General features: G+C 43.4%; 1 protein-coding gene across 4 annotated transcripts in view; it reads left to right on the top strand.

The window, feature by feature from the left end:
- Positions 1-22,987, top strand: part of SPRED2 (sprouty related EVH1 domain containing 2) — a 112,444-nt gene that overhangs the window by 59,786 nt on the left and 29,671 nt on the right. For 3 of the 4 annotated variants that reach the window (XM_032497696.1, XM_032497695.1, XM_032497697.1), the window contains one exon: positions 21,480-21,657. In XM_032497696.1, the coding sequence (XP_032353587.1) occupies positions 21,480-21,657 (178 nt within the window). Of the gene's footprint in view, positions 1-1,691; positions 2,042-21,479; positions 21,658-22,987 lie in introns of those variants that run through there. The other variant, XM_014560753.2, reaches the window with a different exon arrangement.

Raw genomic sequence — 22,987 nt, 5'->3', positions numbered from 1 at the left:
ACATTTTATTGTATTTGCCTTATTCTCATTCCTTCTGTGTGTGTGTATCATTGCTGTTACTCTTGTATTTTCAGTTTGTGAAATCTGAGCTATAAAAGTCTTTAATGGGCTCTGGATTTATTTCTTCAGTACTCACAGAAACTCAGATTAGGCTAGAAGTTTAATTCCCCCATTTCTACCTGTTGTGTTAAGGTAAATTATACTTTGCAAGTGTATGAAAGGCTGTTTTTTAATTTTGAGGGGACATTTTGATAAGCCTGTAGCTTGCAGTCTGATCAGGGAAAGAAGCTGTCAAAACCAAGGGAGGCTTCAGTTTCAGCTCACGGGCAGTGGTGTGCAGACCATCACAACTGTTTGCAGCTCTCTTGGGCTGAGTCCTTTGAGGACTGGGTTGGCTGTTGGCTGAGGTGGGAGCCAACTTCCTCCTTTCCTTTGGTTTCAGCCCTAAAGAGAGCAGTCCCAGAGGCCGTGGGCTTTTGTAGGACCTCTGTATTTCCAGTGTCCTGTGGTGACTTGTCACACTTTGAGAAAATACAAACACAGATGATTTTTTCAACAACATCTAGCTTCAGCAGTGATTCCATTTAACCTACGTTGGAGCTCCCATCACTGGATATTTTCCTGGCCGTGAAATCAAAGCTCTCTCCCTTCCTTCAGATGGTTTAAATAACCCAATTTCGAGCAGAAAGTGAGTCGCACAAACGCTGTACCACCTTCCAGAGAGGTCTGCGGTGTGAGAGGACTGTGGATGTGACTTACATAATCTCTCATGGAGCCTCTCCCAGACCATATAAGGAAGCTGGAGAGAGTCACCTCTCCCTCGTAATGTCAACACTGAGCTCACGAATGAAGCCGGGGCTTATGTCCTCAAAGAAATCTCCTACTCTTGGGAGGAAAGGGCACCAGGCCTTCAGGGGGTTCGGCGGGTGGAGGCAGCCCTCACGGCGGCCTCAGGACACACGCATCACACCTGCTACGGGGCCACTTGGTGGCCCTGTGTGAATGACGCCCCCATTCACACGGATGGTAGGTTCATCCCTAACTAGAAAGGTGCTTTGTTGTGAGTTCAGTAAGACCATAGGGACTGAAAAAAGATTGAGTTTTGAAAAACATTTTGTTATGAAAATGATCCAAAATACTCAAAAGAAGAGAAAATAACGGAGCTGGTTCCCAGATACCACACAGATGGAACAATTATCAAGATTTTGTCACGTTTCTTTACCTTCTCCCTTTTTTGGGCTAACGTCTTTCATAACAAATGCCAGATATTACAGCAGTTCATCCCTAACATACTTTTTCTTAAAAGTAGACATTTTAGAAACACAATGCCACTTTCCCACCTAACAGAAGAAATCCAAGGACACTTTTTTTTTTTAACGTTTTATTTTGTTGAAGTATAGTTGATTTACAGAAGGGACAAAAATTTGATGTGTGTTTTTGTTTGTTTTTACAAAGCTCCTGCAACTTAGATAACCTTACAGCATAAGAATCAACATACCTGTGCTAATGTCACTGATGGCTTGAAAGAAGTTGGGGGCAGGGGGGGGGGGGTCCGTGCTTTCAGCTCTGAACAGAATTATTTGGAGACAGGGGCGGGTAAACAATTTGCACTTGTGGTTCCACAGGCTGTAATCTTGGGGGGAGAGCTGTGCTGTTTGCTCCCTGGGCATTTCACGGCATCATCAATGATTGATCATCGTAACTTACAGGAATCTTTTTCAAACAATATTTTAATTGGAAAAAGCATCTGTCAGCTGTCAGGCTTCCAGCTTCCACTTTTGAGAAGCAGGATGTTGAATGTGAGTAATGACACAACAGGCCTATAAAATGCGGACTAACCCTCGGATGACTCATCCAGTGCGATGCAGTATATTTGTCAAGGAGACTGAATCATATATGGGGGAAACCACTTCTCAAGCAGCCAGCTGGTTCTCAGGTCCGCAGGAGCCGATCCATTTTTATCGGAAGCTCTACAGTAGCAATAATGCTAATACCCAGCAGTTGGGCCCCACAATGTAGAGGAAATGGCATCGCCCGCCAGGTATGTGCTTACTGTTTACTTGAACTTTATTTTCTTGTGGTTCTTCTCTTCTGCCTAGCCTTTCCGGTGTTTGCTTTTAACATTTTTTAAGGGAGGGGAAAACATTATTCTGACTGTAAAGAACTGAAGTGTGTGTGTTTGTGTGTGTGTTGGGGGGGTGTGCTCGCACCCACGTGCAAGGGCAGATATGTAACTACTGGTCTTTTGATGGACACAGAGCTCTTGTCCACTCATCCCCCCTTTCTGAAAACAAATTTCTCCTTAGGATATTCAGAGAGAGATGGTGTGAACCCATCCCTTTTCACTAAGCCCGGAGTTTAAAAGATGCTGCCTAGGAAACAGCTTGCAGAGGTGGTATACCTTTTGAGAGGGAGTGGGGTAGCTGAAATCTTTAAAAACAAAAAAACAAAAAAACAAAAAAACAAAAATAAATAAGCAGAAATGAACCAAGGAGGTGGTCTGATGATAACTGTTGGACTTATTATGTTGGATTCCCCCCCCCAGTATTGTGCTTTTTCCCACCCCCTCAAGATGGAAGACTTAATGCCAGAAAGCTCTGTTCCCCTACTAAGTGAATATTCTTTTGCAAATCATGATGTGCTCCTACTGAATCCATCCATTAACTTTTTCTAGGTGGGAGAAAGGGTGGTGGAGCTTTGGTAACAGCATTTAATTATAGCTTTCACATGATCTGAAGGATTGTTCTGCATAATTGGGAGGCTGTGTTGCCCGTCTGACCCTTTCTGCAATCACTAAATTTAAACAATGCCTGACTAGTTAAGGCACATATCTTGTTTATTTGAGTGTATTCAACATTCCTCTGTGTGTTGACAGTCCATTCAGTGTCTCCTCATATTTTTTTAAAAATACTTTCTGTGTCCTGCTTGTTAGGGACAGATGCTATAGTTAGTTTATAGCAGCACTATTTATGCTTTTCTGGTCTGTCTGTCCAGCATGGCTGGGTCAGGACCTGTATCATAACTGCCCGCAAATTTGCCTAAGATCGAGCATTGGTGAAGCAGCCCTGCCTGGGGTGGTAAATTCTGTTATCACTCGGAGAGCATTAAACAGATCTGAGGTTACCAAGCTGGAGAAGTAGGCGGTCTTTTTTCCTCTTCCCCTTTCTTGTAAAAAACCATCAAAATGACTTGTCTTCCTTGAGGTATGTGTATTTGAAACTATCAGTAAATATATTCAGTTTACTTATTTAAACACGTTCAGAAATTCGGATGATCTGGTGAGCCAGCATGAAGTGAGTTTGTTTGGTTTGTTTCTGTTTGTTTTGTAGATTAAGGGGTACGCTTTTTTTAGAATGGCCAATTTGTTTTTGGAGTCAGGACCATCTCCAAATTTCATTAATTTTGCATTCTATAAATGAAAGCCACCTGTTATGCTGTAACATGCTAATTATGGTCGGGGACAATAATGAGGAAGAACAGTATTTGAAATATGTGGGGGTTTTGCTAAGAATTTTCCTGCCCACATCTGTACTGCTTATTTTTATATGTGTGTGTACACATGCATATATAGTGAATATTTAATAATAACATTTGGTGATATTAAAAAATGCTTCAGATTCAAAGTGAGAGTTCTTTTCGTGCCTTCTCATTAACATTTTTTTTAAGTTATGGAAGAAAAGCTCCTTTCAAATGTTAGCTTGAACTCAAGCCTGAATTTTGCCATTTTCCAGTCAACGGGGGTTCTCTCTTGAAGCTTTGGCAGATGCCACAGGGCTCACTTTGTCCAAAGTCATTAGGAAAAGAATGGCCTAGTAATGTGAATTAAAGGGAGAGTAGCTAATTGACTCTGGTTTCGCCAAAATCTTAGGTTTTGGTATCTTTTATTTTTGCTTTGAGGCCTACAGAAAATACTATAGGCAGGCATGTAAAAAACATTTCTTCTAAAGTTCTTGATTGATTGGCGTTTTCTGTGTCTGTGGAAGTGTCTTGCTGTCCTGTGATTGCTGGAGCTGAGACTAACTCAGGTCCTGTCCACACTATCTCAGGGCAGCGTAGACGGCTTTGGCTTTGGTTACATTTCACCCCCAGGGCATATTGATTCTTCGAGATTGGGGGGGGTGACAGTCACCCCGAGGGATGTGGCTGCAGCTCGTGGTGGCCCCTTCACCGTTAAACCCCATGAGCCATCAGTCCAGAGTGACCATGTAGTTTTCAGATTCCTCCTTTCCCCTTTGAGGGAAAGGGAATACGGTTGGTGCCGAGGGTCTCCCATCATTCAACTTGGAAGCAATCGATAGATACTGAGAGACACGCTGCCCTGTTCAGAGCTCTGTGCTGAGTGGTGTTAAATTTAAAACTGCTGTGTTCCAGGCCCAGCCCCGACCTTTCTTTCCTTCCCTCTTCAGTGGGGATCCATCCACCGTTACTGGTGATAGCTTCCTCCCAGTTTTCTTTCATTCCTGGATTAACTGGAGTTTGTAATCCAGAGCTGCTAATTGTTGTTCTGTCTAGAAGCAGCTGTTGGCTATTCCCTTCTGGTTCCTCAGAATCCGACTTTTCTTGGATGGAAATCAAGAAAGAACTGCCCGATGCAGAAATTCATTTGATAGTTTTGGTGGCCATCTTTTCTCAGCCAAGTAGACCAACAGCCTCCAACAAAGGGTCTTTTTTACCCCCTTCTTCCTTGAGGGGGAGTGGCAGTCAGGGAGGGTGTTTGAATCCTCAGAGCTTAGAGCATCCAGGATATTTTAGCGGAACAGATAGCAGACAGCAAGGACAGTCTTTCCCAGTCTTTGATTTTTGAAGACCCCTCCCCTCTCTAGCAACTATTAAAATTATATTCTAATTACTCGAAGCTATGATGAATTCAGTAAACATTTAAAATTACTATCAACATTAAAAAAAAAAAAAACTTACTTCTCCAGAAATAGACTCATGGACATAAAAAACAAAACTGTGGTTACCAGGAGGGAAAGCCGGGGAGCAGGGGGGATAGGTTAGGAGTTTGTAACAGATATACGTTACTATACATAAAACAGATAATCAACAAGGACCTACTGTATAGCCCAGGAACTATATTCAATTCCTTGTAATGAGCCACAATGGAAAAGAAACTGAAAATATACGTATGATGTGTGTGCATGCATAACTGAATCACTTTGCTGTACACTTGAAACTAACATTGTAAACTGACTATACTTCAATAAAAAGTAAAAACACTTACTTGTACAACGTTGTTAATCAGCTATACTTCAATAAAAAGATAAAATAAACTTACTTACTTGTATTTAGAGAGACCTGCTCAGTGAGTCCGCAGTCTGTTGCTGCTGTACTTGGTGGATAATTTATGGATGCACGGGGAGAGCTGTAGCCCCGGGGAAGAGCTAGACCTGTTCATTTTTGTCCTTTGCCCACTGTTCTGCTGTGACACTGTTCTCCCCACATCCGGAGTTTATGGCCACTCTGCCTACAGAGTGGGTGGGATTAATAGCACGTGTAGATACATCTTGTATCGTTATCTGGAAATACCGACTTTCCCGTGTGGCTCAGAAAAGCTAGAGATAAGAACAGAGCAGCCTTAGGACATCAACCCCACTCTTAAGGACAGGCGAACGGGGTGAATGACCATTTTCTTATCAAACCAGCCTGGGCTCTTATTAGCCCTAAGCATTTTTCCAGGTATAAGTTTGCTGGCAGCCTATGTGCAACTAGGCCCAGACTGTCTTAGGCTGGACGAGCTGGACGAGGGACAGTTATGGAAGCCATGCCCATTCCCAGCTGGATTCTTAATCAGCAGCACTTCTTCACGACAAATGATCACCAAACAGAAAGGAAATGCCTCAGAGCCGGGATGGGATCTCAGCCCTCTTCGAAGGCTTTTGGCTGGCATGACGGTCTGCCTTCCTGACTGCACACTCTGAGCCCAGCTCAGGGCGTCTGCTGCCTTATCTTCATAGAGCTCTGTGCAAGGAACCACAGCAAGATACTATCTCTTTCCAGATTTCAACCCAAGAGATGACTTTTCATTTTCACTGTTAATTCATAGAGTTGTAAAGGTTTTCAGATTGGAGATGTCCAAGTTGGGTTTGGCTTTTTTTGTGGTTTTCTTTTAAACACTTATTCCTTGTCCCCAGCCCCTGGAAGAGAGGGGTTGCCTGCCATTGCTCCGGCCCCGTGGGGCCTGCTGTTTGACTGGGCCTCTTGAATTCCATCAAACGAAGCAGACAGCATGTGTCACAGAGGCTGCTTGGGAAGGGTGAAGAGCAAAATTAGTGTCTGTGGGCGGGCATGTGTTCTCATCGCATCGCCAGGGAACTGCAATGTGCAAAATCTGGCAGGAGCTCATTCCAAAGAAAAATAAAGCAGCCCCTTTTCTCTGCTTTGAAAAATATTAAAAAATCTCGCTAGCCCCCGTGTTGAAGAAATGCAACTGTTAGAAAATTGTGTGTGTGTGTATTTTTAATAGTCTTAAAAACTGAGGTTGGAACAGAAGAGAGAAAAGGCGATTTTTTAAATCATAAAAAATATTTTTAGGGATTCTGCCGCTTATATTGTAAACGTGGCAAGCGTTCTAGTAGAATTGGCTAAGGGTTAGGGGAATTTGTTAAGAGCTAACAATTAGGGGTGAGTCTGTTATGCTTAATTTTCTTCTGTTCTTTCATATGATCTTGTAAGAGAAGCTATTTTTGTCTCAGTAAAGCCAATTACAAAGGAAATGTTTGTGTTTTTCATATATTTGCCTTCTATCCCAAGAACAGAGCTAAGGCAACATTTACATTCATATTGGAGACACAAGACCTCCCTTTTATAGTTACCTTGAGGAGATCTTGCAGGTTTTTCATTGTTCCTCAAAGTATAGAAGAATATTTCTTAGATTAAGGCGTGGTTATAATGTATGTAGTTTGCACAGCAGACATATGCTATTTTTATAATTAGGGGAGAGTTTCATGGGCTTTTTAAAATAGTGGCAATGTTTACTTCTTAAAGATAACAGAAATGTTCTTTTAGCCAAAGCCTCAGATTTGTGAATTTAGAGTCTTTGTTGAATATACCTATTTCAAGCAGCCCCTTTTTATTTCTCAGATTAATTGACTCGGGCGGGGGAGGCAAAAACACACAACATAAAATTTACTGTCTTAACCATTTTTCAGTGTACAGTGTATTGGTGTTAACTATACATCCATTATTGTACAACAGATCTCTAGAACCTTCTTATCTTGGGAAACTGAAATTCTATACTCATTAAACAACTATATCCCCTGACCCCAGCTCTTCACAGCCACCATTCTACTTTCTGTTTCTATGAGTTTGACTACTTTAGATATAATTTAAAAGTGGAATCACGAAGCATTTGTCTTTTTGTAAGTGGCTTATTTCACTTAGCATAATGTCCTCAAAGTTCATCCATGTTGTCGCATATGACAGGGTTTCTTTCATTTTTAAAGCTGAAAAATAATCCGTTGAATGTATTTTCTTTATCCATCGTCCCCTGATGGACCTTTAGGCAGTTTCCACCCCTTTGCTATTCTGATAATGCTTCAGTGAACGTGTGAAGTGAACTGTCTTTTGAAATAGTAGTTGACTTTCGATAAATGTTAGGGTTAATTCATTCATGCAAACACACCAGAAAAAGTGCCACCATGTCACATCCCCCGTGTCTAGCCTTCCCAGTTTACACAAGAGCTCGGTAAAGTTACTATGGGAAATTGCTGGGTACGTAGTGATTTTCAGTCCAGGATGGTGTATTTATGGTTCCTTCAGGGATCATGACTTTCCTAGAGGTGAGCTTAGTCCTGGGGAGTGGCTGAAACACACTGATGAATGATCTGGGCTGTGGGTAGTTCCTCTTGATCAGACATTAGGACGGGAGCCCTTTTATCCTTTCTTCTGATACCAGATGGCAGCCTGCAGTGACTGCATGGCTTCATGGTAGTGTAATTGTATCTGGCCGCCCAGACTGCCACCTTGCTGGTAAAGCTCTCTGGTGGGAGAAGCTGGCCCTGGCTGCTTGGTTGACCTGCCTCAGGCAGTGATCTTTAGCCACCGCTGATGCGTGACCAGAACCTTGGTTGGGCTCCTTGGCACGAGCCGGTTGGTGATAGCCAGGAAAGCCCAAATTCGGCAGCTTAGTCTCCGAGGGTCTCAATTGTTTGTGACGATCATGAGTCTTGAAATCAAATGGTTAGTAGTCTCCCTAATTAGCTCTAGTGTTCCTTGGAAGTTCAAACTAGAATACTCTTGGGGGTCAGGGGGAGGGTAATAGCTCAGGGGTAGAGCGTGTGCTTAGCATGCATGAGGCCCTGGGTTCAACCCCCAGTACCTCCACTTAAAAAACGAACAAACAAAAACTAGACTACTCTCCTACAAATGAAACAGCACTTTAAGAAGATGGTGTTAAACCATGAGCCAGCTCGGTAGCTAATTGGCCTCTACATTCTCCCTCCCGCCCAGTTCCTTTATGGCAGGAAATAAACTTAATGGAAGCACGTGTACCCCACGGATGGCTCAGTCTTGTGATAGCGCGGCAGGAAATTGCCGTGTAGGTCAAATCCTGTCCCTCCTTGGAGTCAAGAACTCATCAAGAATCCTGCAATCCTTGCCTTGTCCCTGCCCTTGCTAATTGCTCACCAGCTGTCACTGCCGCCATAAAAGAAAAGAACAACTTCCCCAATAACACTTGTTTGGAATTCCTAAAGCATCAGTACTGATAACCATAGTCACATTGCATTTAAACCAGTCCTCGTGAGCGTGGGTAACATAAGTGCTTTCCTTTTGGTTCGTCCTAAAGTGTGATTGTCACACTGGCTCTCTTTTGAGCTATTCAAGATCCAGTAGTGCCAAATTCCAGGAACCCAAAAGGAAACCTAAATCAGGAGGTTAAGAGTTTCTCCTTGATTGATTGCCCTTTTTCTCCCCCATCCCACACCCAGGTAGAAAACTCCTGGCAAAACCCAGCCAGAGCCCATAGAACTGACCCTTCCCAGCAGAGAAGGGAGAGAGGCGTCTGTTTCGGAGACTGTCAGCAGGCAGTACGAACCACTTGGGAACAGATCTGCGATTCACGTATTTTAGGAATTGATTAGGCTTTCGTGGACTGGAATGAGGTTCCAGCTGCTCACCATTTTATGTTGTTCCTGTGCAGAAAAGACATTCTAGTTTCAAACAACTGATTTACAAGAAAACTGTTAGACCAGAGCTCATTGGTGACATCGAAGACCCAAGGTGTAACCTGACATACCCAGAGCTGCTTTAGCAAAGGTCTACAAGTAAACATCTCTCCCCGTTTTTAAGTTAAGCAATTGTTTCATTACCTTTCCCTCACGTTTATCCTCTTGCTCTCTGAATGTAGTCAAGATCGACACGGGAATGGCTGTCTTGAGTCAAATGATAAAGCAGATTTGGGAGAAAAGAGGCAGATTCCTCTTCTCTCTTCCTGTATTTGCACCCCAAGTACGTCTTGGTGATTTTCTTTCATGTGGCTAAGGAGGATCTCCCATTTGTGGGTGCGTAAACCCAGCTAGATGGCTGGGTTGTCCCTGTTTTGTTCAAAGGATCTTATTCAACTTGTTAAAACTCATTTTTCATCATTTTCTTGCTTTTTCAAAGTCCTCTGATAGGCCAGCTCTGTTCCCGGGAGCTTTATAATTGCATAATACCACTTGCATTGAGGGAACATATCTGTTAGTCTGTCGTGGTTTCAGGTCTTTGTGGTTTGAGTTTGTTTTTGGTTTTTTTTTTCTGATTCGGAAGATATTTTCAGTTGCATTTTGCTGCTGAAAGTTTTCTGATCTGCTCTGTAGAATATTTGCTAAGCTCTCTGGCATGGCTTGAAGGCCACGTGTTTTTTTTTCCACACAAAGTTACAAAGAGGCCAAAGTTGAAAAGGGACCTCAGAGGTCACTGGGCCCCTCCCCCTTATTTTAGATGTGAAGACACTGTGGCTCACTGGTAGAGCTGGGGGTGTCTCACCCAGGAGTGAGGAGATGGGCTGCAGAAGTCAAGTCTGCTGACTTAGGGCACCGGTTACACCACCTGATCCAAAAATGAGGACTGCCTCTGCTGGTGTGAAACTTGGCCACCCCCAGCTCTGCCATTTTTGTGTGTGGCTGTGTTATTAGTGATACCTCGTCATCTCTCTTTATGATTTCTTTGTCAACCGGTTTCCCATCCAGTACATTTTGAGGCCAATGAGAATTAACCTCTCGTATCCTCTAGATGACCTACCTGAGATGGGAGATCCTTTGCCACAACTCTGGGCCATTTCAAAACAAAGTGGAGGGGACCTGAGGGGGTTGTTTAGACACTGGATTTTAGTCCCTTATCTGTCCCTAATGCCAATGACCTTGAACAAGTCCCTTCTCCAGTCGATTTTAATTTTTCCATCTAAGCAAGGGGTCTGCAGTAGATGGTTTCTATGATTCTTTCTAGCTTAAAAAATGAGTAACTGATTTGTTTGGTGGCTCTTCACCAGTCATAATTGAAAACCTAAGCTCTCTCTGCTGGCCCTCCTCTTTTCCAGTCTCTACCTGGGAAAGGAATAGCCCAGAATTCTTCAGGGATAACGAATGTTTCATGTGTGCATTATTTATTAAGCTTTTCATCACTGATGAAGGAGGTGGCAGAATCCTAGAATGAAGGAACTAAGTGAACTGGTATTCTTGACACTTGAAAGGACATCCACGTCCAGTGGATCTTAAAATCCACTCAGCCTGTTGCTAACAGGACATGCTGACTTGCTTTCCTCCCTGTGGGCTAAGTTATCACCTCCTTTTGTGTGAGAGCAGGTCTTATTAAGGACTGGCTTATAAAAGATTTTGTAGGTTTAGAATTTAGTATTGCTGTCCATTTAGGTTACAGCCCTGCACATTTTCTTTTTCCTTATGAGTCTTCAAGTGTTGAGAAAAGTTGAAAGAAGGATACCGTTGATACCCACCCGCTCCAGTCTGCACCTAGCATTTAACTCTTCCCGCTTTATCACACCATCTATCCATCCATCAATCCCTCGCTCCGTCCGAAGATGCCATGATTTTTTTTTTTAATGCATTTCCGAGTTTGTTGGAGATACAGCATGCTTCCCCTGGAATGGGTCATCATGTGATCGTAAAGCACTCTCTTCCTTTTCGTTTTCTCCGATTCAGTGAGAAAGCAAAGATTTCTGAGAAAGTCAGGTGTAGAAGTTCAAGGGCTGCAATTTAAAGACCTGAATTGGAGATTATTAACTTTAAATCAGCTCTCTTTGCCATTTGAGTTTCGAAGTACCAATTTCTCTGTTACGTGTATACTTTAATGTGGTGAAAGTTAATTTTGTTCAGTAATCCACCACTTCCATTAGCGGGCCTTTGGGGGTTTAAATGTGGATCGTAAATTCCATTTTTGGAAGGGTGTGTAAAACAGAGAGCAAGTCAAAAGGAAATTATTGCTTTTGGAGTAAAAAGTAGGAGAAGAAAGGGTTCTTCAGCGGTGGGTTATTTTGTTTGTTTCAAGCTGGTAATCCTTTGATCTTGATTAATTATGAACTCCACTGAACTCTGGGCTCAGCAGAGCAGTAGACAATAAAAGCAAAATCATAAACCTAGATTCAGACTTTGGTCTCTCACCTGCCGGGACTCTCTCGTCCCCACTTGGCACTGTGTGATCACCATGAAACTCACCCTTTAGGATAGAACCACTTCAGTCTATAAAAAGTAGATTCATTCTTTGTTGGTCTGAATAAAATAAATTTCATTTTTTAAAGTGGTTTACTCGTATCAAACTAGTCCGTGTTTTGGTGATTTTTGAGAATAACTCAGAAATCTCCATAGATGCCTTGAATGTGAATGAACTGAGAAAATCATGCTATAATTTCCTAAAACGTTTTAGGTGATCTTAAAATATCCATGTTAACCATGTTAGAGAATCTATGTATACAGCTATACTAGAATTAACATTAAAATAAAACACACATATCCATGTATATGTTTATCCTACTATTTCAGTAACAGCAGATACGATCCCCAGCTGTACAGGTAAAAGGAAGGAGTGGAGGTGGGTTGGGGCCATCTGAGTCTGGCAGCTTTGCTTGGTGTAGGAGATTTGCCTTGGAAAGAAGAGTCTAAATCAGAATTATCCCCCTTTTGCTAATATAATCCTCACCTACAACAGTGCAGAGAATCATTAATGCTGGATTTTTTAAAAGACATCTCCCCCCTCCCCCAAGTTTTTAACTCTGTTGAATTCAATGAAATTGCAAATTTAAAAATAATTAATTGTATTATATTTACTTCCAAATCTAAGGATTTTTGTTGGTGGGGGAGAGTAGTATGAGTTAATTTCCTGGAGCCAATGGTTTAAAACTCAAAATTAATTTAAAATGCATCCCAGAGCCTGCATTAAGGTAATTACCCACTGTTTAGATCCTTGACAGATAAGAATACAGAGGTCCCAAGTGGTCAACCAGGAAACCCACCTAGGATTTAAGGGGCCCACACATGCCCAGGAATCTCCAGTTCCCTGGATCCCCCCAGGATGGGGAAATTAGGATTTCTGCTATGAGTAGAAATTAGAGCAAATTTCAAGTTTCAAGAAAAAATGATGACTCTCCTCACTGATTGTGCATTTCCCACAATCAACTAGCACACCTGCCCTGCCCCATCTCGCTGCCTTTCTAGCTGGGTGCATTACTCACCTCAAGAGGTACTTGCTCAGGAAAGTTACATTGACACAGGGAGAGTTGCCAAAGAGCCATTTAAAAAAATACGTCTGTCTTAGACACAACTTGTAAAATTGCCTTTCGGGTGCTAAGATTTACTTCATCAAACGCTTCGTTGTTCAGGTTTCATACTGCCCCGTGTTACGGTTTTAGGTTGTACGTTAGCACAACAGCCCCAACGCCTTTGTCTTTACTGTGCCCCAGCTGCAGGTGACCCTTCCTTGTGGAGATTATACATTTAGTATTCTCGCAGCTTCTGGATTTCAGTTCTGAATTTAAATGTAGGTAGAAAGGGTATTTTTGTTTAAGAAAAAAATTAACTCCATCCTTAAGACGTTGGCCATATTAAGTAAGAAAAATTCAAAGGTTTTGGTAAAAAGACTTTACAGAAGAAGAGAAAATTGAGAGCAGCACATCTAGCCGAATCACTCTTCTCCTGTGGAGGATTTATGCCTGTTCAGACTACAGGTGATAAAAGCGTGGAGGTTAAATTTAAGGTTGTGTTTTAAAGACAGTACAGTGGAGTGATTCTACTGGAACTCTGTAAACCTTGCTGAGAAGGAAACCCCCAAAGTGTTTTAAAGCAAACTTCCGTTGTGCCTGGGCACTGTGGTAGGGGGACCAGAAGCTCTGACTTGCCCCGGCCGGCTGTAGATTTTTCTAGCTCACCAGAACTGTCGGGGAGTGCTCCCTGGCCAGTGTTCCCAGGCTGCAGGGATGCCAGGGGACCCCTGATTACCTTTAGTCTTTCCTCGCAGGCCTCTGAAGCCTCTGTAAAGCTCACAGCTTTGACTTCTAGCCCTGATCTTTGTTCCTTTGTGTCTTTGCTCCATTTCCTTTTCTTGGCCATCACGAGTCACAGGGCACATGACCAGCAGGTACCCTCCACTTGGGACAGCAGGCAGGTGTCCGTCCATTCCCATGGACATCTGCCGGGTGTGGGTTTCAGCCCCACGTGCCAGAGAGGGTGCAGGAGTGTTCTGTGCTCATGCTGCTCTGGCTCTTGGCAGCCTGAAAGTGTAAGGTAGCACTTGGGAGATGGGAAAAGGTGTCTCCTTACAGCACATTGTAATTTAAAGGAAAATCTTATAGATGCCCATAGCATCCTACATCAGCACTGTATGTTGAACAAGGTATGGACATTTATTTTGAATCACAGAAGCACTAGCTTATAAAAGCCAGGAGTTCACAGTAGTTACTCTAAAGGGAGTGTTTTGTATTAAAATCTCAGTAGGGAAACAAAAGGACTAGAGACCCGTGTCTAATAAACTTCCAACTTGCTAGGATCAGTTCTAAAGAATGTTTTATAAATTGTTAAATGTAATCATCATTCCTGTTCCAAATATCAATGGTGCTGGCAGTGTCCTTCATAACAGAGAAGACGCCCCCTTCAAATAAGTGCACTAGAAAACGGTGTGTGGGTGAGCAGGTCTATTTATACGCTTCAGGGTAGCTAGGTAGCGTGAACAACAAAGATGCCGGGCTTACATGGGGCGTGTCCCATACCTCCCCCTCTGGGTCCGGGTGGAACAGGGGCAGGGAACGCTCTAGTGACCTTGCAGGACAGCAGAGCTTACTAGCGATAATGCAAGATTAAAGTGAGGATTGCTAAAACATTTTCTAGTTATTTCCCAGATTCTGAGCCCAGCACATTGTAAAGGAGGAGGATCTATTCACACCCCACAATATCAGCAGGAACCCCTTGCTTTCAGCCTAATTAGTGTCTGGATGAAGGTTCTGTCCCCACTCGTTGCAAGGCAAGCACCCACTACCACCAACCCCTTCCAGGTACCATGTTTTATATTGGGGATCTGTTCCTGAAAACTCATTACCTACCATTTTTAAAATACCTAAATTGATTATGAAGATGGGACATAGAAAATCCCTGCTGTTATCCTCAGTGGGGATGACTCTGCATGGGCAAGACGGGCTGCAGCATCTCAGAAATGCAGGGACACAGCCTGCCTTCCTCTCCAGGTAGATCTGGTCACAGGCAGCGCCTTGGTGCCCTGTGCTCCCAATTATGGTGTCAGTACCCGTTGGAGTACATGGATTCTGTTACTAGCAGACGCTGGGGTAGGGCGATTTCCAAAACGGCTCTCCATCAAGTGTGCTTCGTGGCTGATTTCGTGGATGTTAAGTAACATGGGGAAGCCTCTTTCTTAAGTGATCTTAGCTTGCTTTTTAGCTCCCCCAACTCTGATATCATGCAAACCAGCTCTCTTTATGGAGCAAACATTTAATGTTCAGAAAATTTCTTCTCTGCTTTGTAGTGCCCGTTCATCAGCATTTGAGAGGAGAGCTGAGCTGGTGCCAGGTCTCACGTGTCTCGCTGGCTTTTCTCATCACTTGTTGTCTGTTATGGCCTCACCATACAAACAGCACACAGTTTGGTCGACAGTAAGCAGTCAGAGCAATTGTTCTACCTTCAGGGGCTTGTACAGAGCTGCACAAAACTACCTCATCTACAACTTCCTTGCCTAGAAAGCTAGGATTATTTCTAAGGCCAGGGCAGTCAAAAAAAATTCTTACAGAGTTGATACTTAATCAAAATCACGAAACCACTACCTGCTTAAATAGAATTTGACCGATATCTTTGGCTTGTCAACATATTTGATTCAGCTGAAATATTTTGTTGATGCTTTTTCAAAAGAGGACGAGACATCTATTTCACACACACGTTTTATATATACGTGTAATACTTGATATATATATAGATAATTTGATGAAATCGAAGAGTTTTTATAAATCTACAGGCACAAGGAAGACTGGGGGTGGGCGGGGGTGGGTGATTACAGTGAAGACTGGCGCTGACTCCCCTGGAGGAGGACGTGATGTTATATTTGGCTCAACTGGCGGGGGTGGGGGGGCGGGGGGTAATGCTGGGCAAAGAGGGAGCCTGAGAGGCTGGGATCTTGACTAATCCCTCTCAAGGTCTGGTGAAGTGGAGAAGGGTGGAAAGAGGGCCGGGAGGAAGTGAATGTAATGTTTAGCATAATGGAGAGATAAAGGAGCCATGTAATCAGATAAGGGCTGGCTGAGGAGGGGGCTGGGGAAGGATTTATGGGGGATGTAAAAGTTCCAGGCTCTGTCTCTGAAACTGATGGGGGAGGGGAAGGAGCAGAGGACCAGTCCCCAGACGACAGATGGAATGATTCTCCTCTACAGGTGTGCCTGAAATGTACGCTCAAACCTGTTCTTTATAAATCTGCAAATCTGCCTGGCATTAATAATGGCTGGAGGTCTGTTTGGTATTTTCTCCTGCTGAGGGCCTGACAGCCTCCCTGCCACTCTGCTCTCTGACAGCTGAGAAAGGCAGGCAGGCAGGAAACCTAGTCCTCAGTAGCTAGGGATGCTGGTCTTGAAAGGACCTGGTTTTTGTAATTTAAGTCAGCCTTTCAGGAAAAAAAAAAAATTATGACGGCTACCATTTACCAAACTTCTCTCTATCAGGCACTTGACCTCTATTACTGCTTTTGACCCTTAGGACATCCCATCAGGGTATGCTCTTGAGTTTTTTTGCAAATGAGGAAACTGAAGCTCAAAAAGAGGAGTTTCTTCAGCTACTGAGAAGGTCAAGGCCGTGCTGACCTGTCTGGCTCTGAATATCATTTATAGACACAGTGCTGCCTCGTCACCAGTTCCTACAATTCCTTGGTTTACTTCTGTAACGTGGCCCGGACAGGACCTCCTTTGAATCTGGGGAGAACAGAACATAAAGGCCTGAGATCCAAAACAACTCCTTTCCCCCTTAGAATGGGCACCCCAAAGTAAAAATCTGGCTTTAAAGTCGATCTTTCAGTCCCTCCCCATCCTGCCATGGGATGTCACCTACCTCTGTTGCCTGATCACAGTGATCCCAGAATAGCAAGTCCTGTTACTACAAATAAGGCCATGGGTGGGGAGTGTAAAGCTTTTTCCTTAAAGGAACCACGTTTGGGCAGATCCCCAGCCCAATTCAGAAAAGCCAGTTTTATTCAAAAGGCACCCAAAGAATATGGTGGTGGTCAAACACCATTTGCAATGACACTGATTCTTAGGGTCAGTTTAACTCATGTTCAGACACAAGGCTCCATTCAGTTGGTGTTTGGACCCACGCCTGGAACTTCACCAGGTTCTAATCAGTTACACTGGTTTAACAGTTGAAACTTGCAGAAGCACGCTGTTGTTGTTGTTGACAATGATAGCGTTTTTTTGGAAAATTCTTCTCAAGCATACCAGCAGCGTTTTCCTTGTGCAAATTGAGAAATGAATCTGCTCTTGCCTTTCCGGCTCCATCCTGCCCCCCACCCCCAAACAAACCCCACATCTGGTTTAAACATGTTTAATTCTTTCCAGAAAGAGAGAGGGAAGGTGGGAAGGAGTTTTCCTTCTTTATACCTTTTTGGTAGTAGACTTCATTGTCCTTTCTGTCTGGGCGGGGTGGGTTCCTGAGTAACGTAAATACACTGCAGATAGGAAGCAGTTGGCGTGCAGCCATGCAGCTGGATTATCCAGACATCCTTCGCAGCTTTTAGTGCAACACTCTATCCCCCTGCCTTGTTTTAAATAGCCAGTTGCCTCAGTTAATGCTGGCTGTCGGGGTTGTTGCCAGAGGAGATGGGGGGCTTCTGTCCACCCCTCACCCCAACTCACACAGCCCATCACAGAGAAGCCTGTGCCCTCAGGAAGGGGCATAGGAGGAATCAGGGCAGGAAAGAGGATGCTGCGGACCACAAGCCAAGGCCAAAATTTGCAGCCCCTGTAGTCTGGAAGCCAGGGAGTAGGGTATTTTTTTGAATCTCTAATAAATGAAGACTTTTCAGAAATAAGTTTATGGCACTGACATAAGTAATGCAAATTTCCCTTTTTTTTTTTTTTTGTTAACTTAATCCCTTCAAGGGAAGAGAGAAAAGCAGACAGCTGCAACAAAAAAAGTAAAAGCATGTTTTAACCAGGGATGTGTAGAGTTTCAGTTATTCACCTTGGCCATTTCCTGTTGGGATGAACCCACAGTCCATTCACAGAAGATTTGCTGTGTTTCATACTGGAGAATTACACATCCTGAGACCCCTTAGTTTTTCTAGAATAAATGGGGAATTGGGGTGGTGGGAGTATATTCTCAAATTGTTTGTATGTAACCAATCTAAACAAATACTATAAAATGTTCTTAATCTCTCTGATCTAAAGGAGTATGCATGTTGAATCCTGAGATGAATAGATCAATGATAGAAACCATGTGATTTTTTTAAAAATTCAATTTTCTTATTAATGAAAAGGAAATCTTTACCCTATCCCAGTTAAGCTGTTGTGGCTTATAAGCAAATTAAGTATTGAATACTTAACAAAATCTCAGAGATTTTGTTAGCTATAAATGATTTTTTAAAAAACTTGTTTATAAATATTGTGTATTTAACAGACTCATGGCATGATCTACTGCATATAAGATACCACTCTAGGCTCTAAGATATAGCAGTAAACTAAAAGGGCAAAGTCCCTACTCACATGGAGTTTACATCCTAGTTGGGAAGAGTGGGCAAACAAATAGGGCAGATATTGATTTAGTAACAGGTAGAGAAAGAAAGCACGGTGAGAGGTTATAAGAGGAGTGGAAGGTGCTACCTTATATGAAGTGGACAGAGAAGTCTTCTCTGATGAAATAACCTTGGACAGAGACCTGAATGAAATAAGGACATGAGCCTAGTTGGTGTGTGGGGAGAAGAGTGGGAAATGGGGTTTGAGGTGAAAGAAGGAGCAAGTGCAAAGGCCCTGAGGTAGGAGTGTGCTTACTGTGGAGGACCATCAAGCACAGTGGGACTGAAGTGGAATGAGCAAGGAGGAGAGTAGTAAGATAAGCACTAGATTCTGACTTTTACTCAGAGTAATAAATGAAGCTATTGGAGGGTTTGAGTAGAATGTCTTAATCTGACTTACCTTTTGATTTTCTTAGAAAGTTGGGCAAGCGTGGAAGTCAGGAGGCCAGTTGGAGACTGTTGAAATTGTCTGAGAGGTGTTCTGGGTATATTTCAAAGGAAGAACCAGTAGCATCAGAAAGTGTTGGGAATCAAGCGTTCAATCTTGAACATGTTGACTGAGGTGCCTACTGGGGTGCCAGAATAGAGAAATCACATAAGCAGTTGGTTTTACTGATCCAAAGCTTGGGGAAGAGGTCTGGGTATGGTAATGTGAACTGGGGCACTGTGAGCACACAGAAAATATTTCAGTGGAGTTGTTGGCCCTGGCTTGGATCATGGGTGGTTTGGCCATGTTCACAGGAGAAAAGGGAGCAAACACTGGGACTGACTAGTAGGCATGCTGGTGGGCACTGGTGCAAGATCTCTTCTGAGTGTGTCTATTTTCTTAGTGAAATTAAAGCAAGCTCATCCATCACCTAAGAGGGAGGGGGCAGGAGGACATGTGGAACAATCTTCTTGGGGATGGATCAGGGAATTGTAGCAGGTTGCTGGGTGGACCCTCTTTGAGTTTAGTGGGTAGGACTTTAAAACTAGACCTGTGAGCATCGTAGGATGGGTTTTTCCTTCTCCCCATGTACAGCAGCCTGAATAGAGGCATGGAGTTAAGTAGACGATAGAATTTCCCCAAGATTTGGAGTTTGGCCAGGCAACTGCAATGAGGAAAGAGGGGGCAGATGTTAAGGTTTTGTACAGTGATGTCATGACAGACCATGGGACTTGAGTTGGGTAGACAATCAAATGAGAACTTGCAGGGTGTGGGGAACAGGGAACAACAGAGGGTCGGCCCCAGTGGGGTGAAGAGTCACTGGAGTCTGGAGAGAGTGAGCTGCACCCTTGGGAGGTGGTGGCTGGAGAGCAGGATGCTTAAGACTGACAAGGTCAAGGGTGTGACCTAGGCATGGGTGGCTCAGGTTGGGTGTAAGACAAGGGCACTGGAGGAGAAGAGCTCCAGAAACTGAGAGGTCAGAGAATTGGAAGGATCCTCTGTGTGAATAATGAAATTACAAAGAATCATGCCAGGGCTCATGGTGAAGAGATGGAGGGACAGTGAGCCCACTTACTAATGTCTTCAAGGAATGAGGGGATGTGACCCAGAGGCCTGAGGAAAATTGAAGAAGGGCAGTGGGAGCATGGTCAGACTGTGAACTTCGGGGGAACTGGAGAGAGAGCCAACAGCCTGCTACAGAGGTGATACCCGACCCCACATCTAGGCTCAGCGGGGAGGATGCGGGAGGGAAAAGGCAGCCATGTGAGTAGCCACGTGACTCAGCCCAGAGCGTGTTTTCATTTAGGTTAAGAAAATGGAAGGAACTTACATGAGGTACCTGGAGTAGTCAGATTCCTAGAAACCGGAAGCAGAATGGTGGTTGCCAGAGGCTGGGGAGGGGGGAGGATGGGGAGTTAGTGTTTAATGGGTACAGAGTGTCAAGTTGGGAAGATGAAAAAAGTTCTGGACGTGGATGGCTGATGTTCTGGTGATGGTTGTGGAGCAGTGTGAGAGTACTTCATGCCACTAAATGGTACACTTAAAATGGCTAAAATGGTCAGTTTTCCGTCGTGTGTATTTTACCAAAGGAAAGAAACAAGTGAAAGGAAGGGATGAGGACATAAGCCAATGTTGGACCTCCAGTCCCCTGGGGTACAGTGGGAGGGGAGCTGGGTCATAGAAGCGCGTGAGCTGCAGGGCGTGGTGGGAGGTCTGGGTGGCGCCTTTGGGGCTGAGTGAGGTGAGGGATGTGGCGCAGAGGGACCCTGGCATCTAAGTGGTCTCCTGCAGATTGCCTGGCCAGACTCTGAGCATTGGGCCTGGGGGGGCGGATAGAGGGGGTTCTGTGTTACTCTGCATCTTTGTTTCCCTAGAATCTGGCACAGCGCCTGGCTCACAGAAAGAAGATGGGAATATACATTTGAATGATTAAAGAAAGGAATGTTATTCAAAGAAAGAAAACAGCAAGTGCGAATTTAATGGCCTAGCCAAAAATCCCAATAAATTTCTCGAAAAGTAATGAAGAATGAAAAGAAGCTAGAGTGGGTCTCTGGAGGAGAAAGAGGATTTTTGGCAGATGTGCAAAAGAACTTATTGCGAAATTGAAGTTTAGACTGGAAAAAATAAAATCATAAGCAGAAGGCTACACTTGTGTAAAGGGTATTTGAATCGAAATATTTTTCCACCTCTATAAATGATCGCATGGTGAATCTGTGATGTGGGAGTGGACTGTCCTCTTATGCTAAATCAGAAGCTAAAGCTTATAAAATGTTAAACCTTGGTCATTAATTATACACCAAGTCTTAAGGGTTGAAATCAGAATATCCTCTTAAGTTAATAGATTTGCCTTTCCTAACTTACAGATGCCAAACTGTAGATAGCAGTGCATTTGTTTTATTATTAATACTTACACCTAGAAACTGGAAAATGTTATGCCTGCATACATCCTCCAAGACTCACAAATATTTTTTAATGGGACTGGGCATCTTTTTTTTTTTTTTTCTAATGTTCTTTAAAAAATTTTGGGGGGGGTGGTAATTAGGTTTTTACTAATTTATTCAAATGGTAGGTACCTGGGACTGAACCCAGGACCAAACCCAGGACCTTGTGCATGCTAAGCACCTACTCTACCACTATACTCTCCCCCTACTAAATGTTCATTTCTATCGAGTTCAGTTCTATTGTTTTTCCCCTGAACAGTGAGATGGGCTACCTTTAAGGTTGCTTGCCAGGTGTCGCTTTTCTTTCAATGAGTCCCGAAAATACTGGCTGTGGTCACCCTACACACTGTGATACATGTCCTCCAGCTCCAGACCATTGTCATGTCCCCTTCTTCTTGTTGTCGTTTTAGTGACAGCTATATTGTGCGCGTCAAGGCTGTGGTTATGACCAGAGATGACTCCAGCGGGGGATGGTTCCCACAGGAAGGAGGCGGGATCAGTCGCGTGGGGGTCTGTAAGGTCATGCACCCCGAAGGCAATGGACGAAGCGGCTTTCTCATCCATGGTGAACGACAGAAAGACAAACTGGTAAATGGCAGGCGTGCAACGCGTGGGTTAAAGTGGCAATGACTGATTTCTTGACGTTAAATCATAGCCCCTTTCCTGTAGGTTTTTTTTTTCCCGTCTTTCTCTGACCTCAAACTCTCGCAAAAGCTTCCAAAGTTAGAACTCCCGGAGCTGGTGCCAAATTGCAAACTGGAACCCTGGCTTTCCAGTGGAGTCACTTTTTAACCACACACCATAAAACTCAGATGCTTAGGAGTCGTGCATGTGGCTGTCCTGTTTGCGTCTTTGATTAGTTAAGCTGTCTTTCTGTCACAGTAACGAGATATTCAAAACAAAAGTCTGTTCTTTATTACGAATCACACTGTAGTGAGCTGTGAAGTCAGAGTCTCTTAAACGGTAGGATTTATTCATGGAACATGCCATCCAGGTTTGGAGGGTGGAAGCTAAAATGCAAAGACGAAGTCATCTAACGTTTTGTTACTTATAAAAAAAAAAAAAAAAGCTTATCTAAAAGGTACTGCAGCTTCTATTTCTTAAGATAATGAATAAAAACATGTTTGGGAAAAGAAAGTAACAAAAAGCAGTGGCCTTAAACACTTCTGTCCTAATCCTGCGTGCTTAAAAATAGGCACTTTGGAGAGTAATCATTCTCTCACAGCGATGGGGGCGTTGATAGTTTATAACAGAGAGTTTCGTGGAGAAACTTGGATGGACAGTTCTATGTTATGAAGGATTCGGTGCTACGAAGGAAAATTGAGTGTCTGTTTTTAATTGGTGGCCTGGAACCTGGGAGAACATGGTCCTATCTGTATTTGATCCAAGAGCGTGTACTCCAAAGCCAACCGTTGATTCAGAACGCACAAGATCTCAACAGAGAAAATACAGACACCACAGGGATACGTCAGTGGTCCATTTGAGACCCTTGACAGCGGCATCTGTTGAGTTTTATGTGCCAAGTATACAAATTTAATCTTCTTTTGCAATCACTTCTTAATGTTTATTAAGGGCACAAAATAGATCTGACATAACAATTTCTAAATGTTATTTATGGGGGATCAGAAATGATATTTTCACACTTGATTCATTTCTGAAAATGAATGAAAAATTTAAAGGGAAAATATAGCTCATTTTAAGAAATGTGCCCATTCGAGAAATTCCTTACGTCGCAGTCAAATAAAACACTTGTTTATCAGATAGTCACAGTAAAGGCAACGTAAACACACTACAAGAAAAAGTAAAACAACTGCCTTTCATCCAGCATTTGCCTAAGGGCTAAGAACGGTTGTGGCCTTTCAGTTAAGTTGTGTCTGTCACTGCATCCTTTCCGCAGCCTTTATAATTATAACCAAAG

This window comes from Camelus ferus, chromosome 15 (assembly GCF_009834535.1).
Source record: "Camelus ferus isolate YT-003-E chromosome 15, BCGSAC_Cfer_1.0, whole genome shotgun sequence".
In the NCBI taxonomy this organism is placed as follows: Eukaryota; Metazoa; Chordata; class Mammalia; order Artiodactyla; family Camelidae; genus Camelus; species Camelus ferus.
This window is presented reverse-complemented; position numbering and strand designations above follow the sequence as displayed.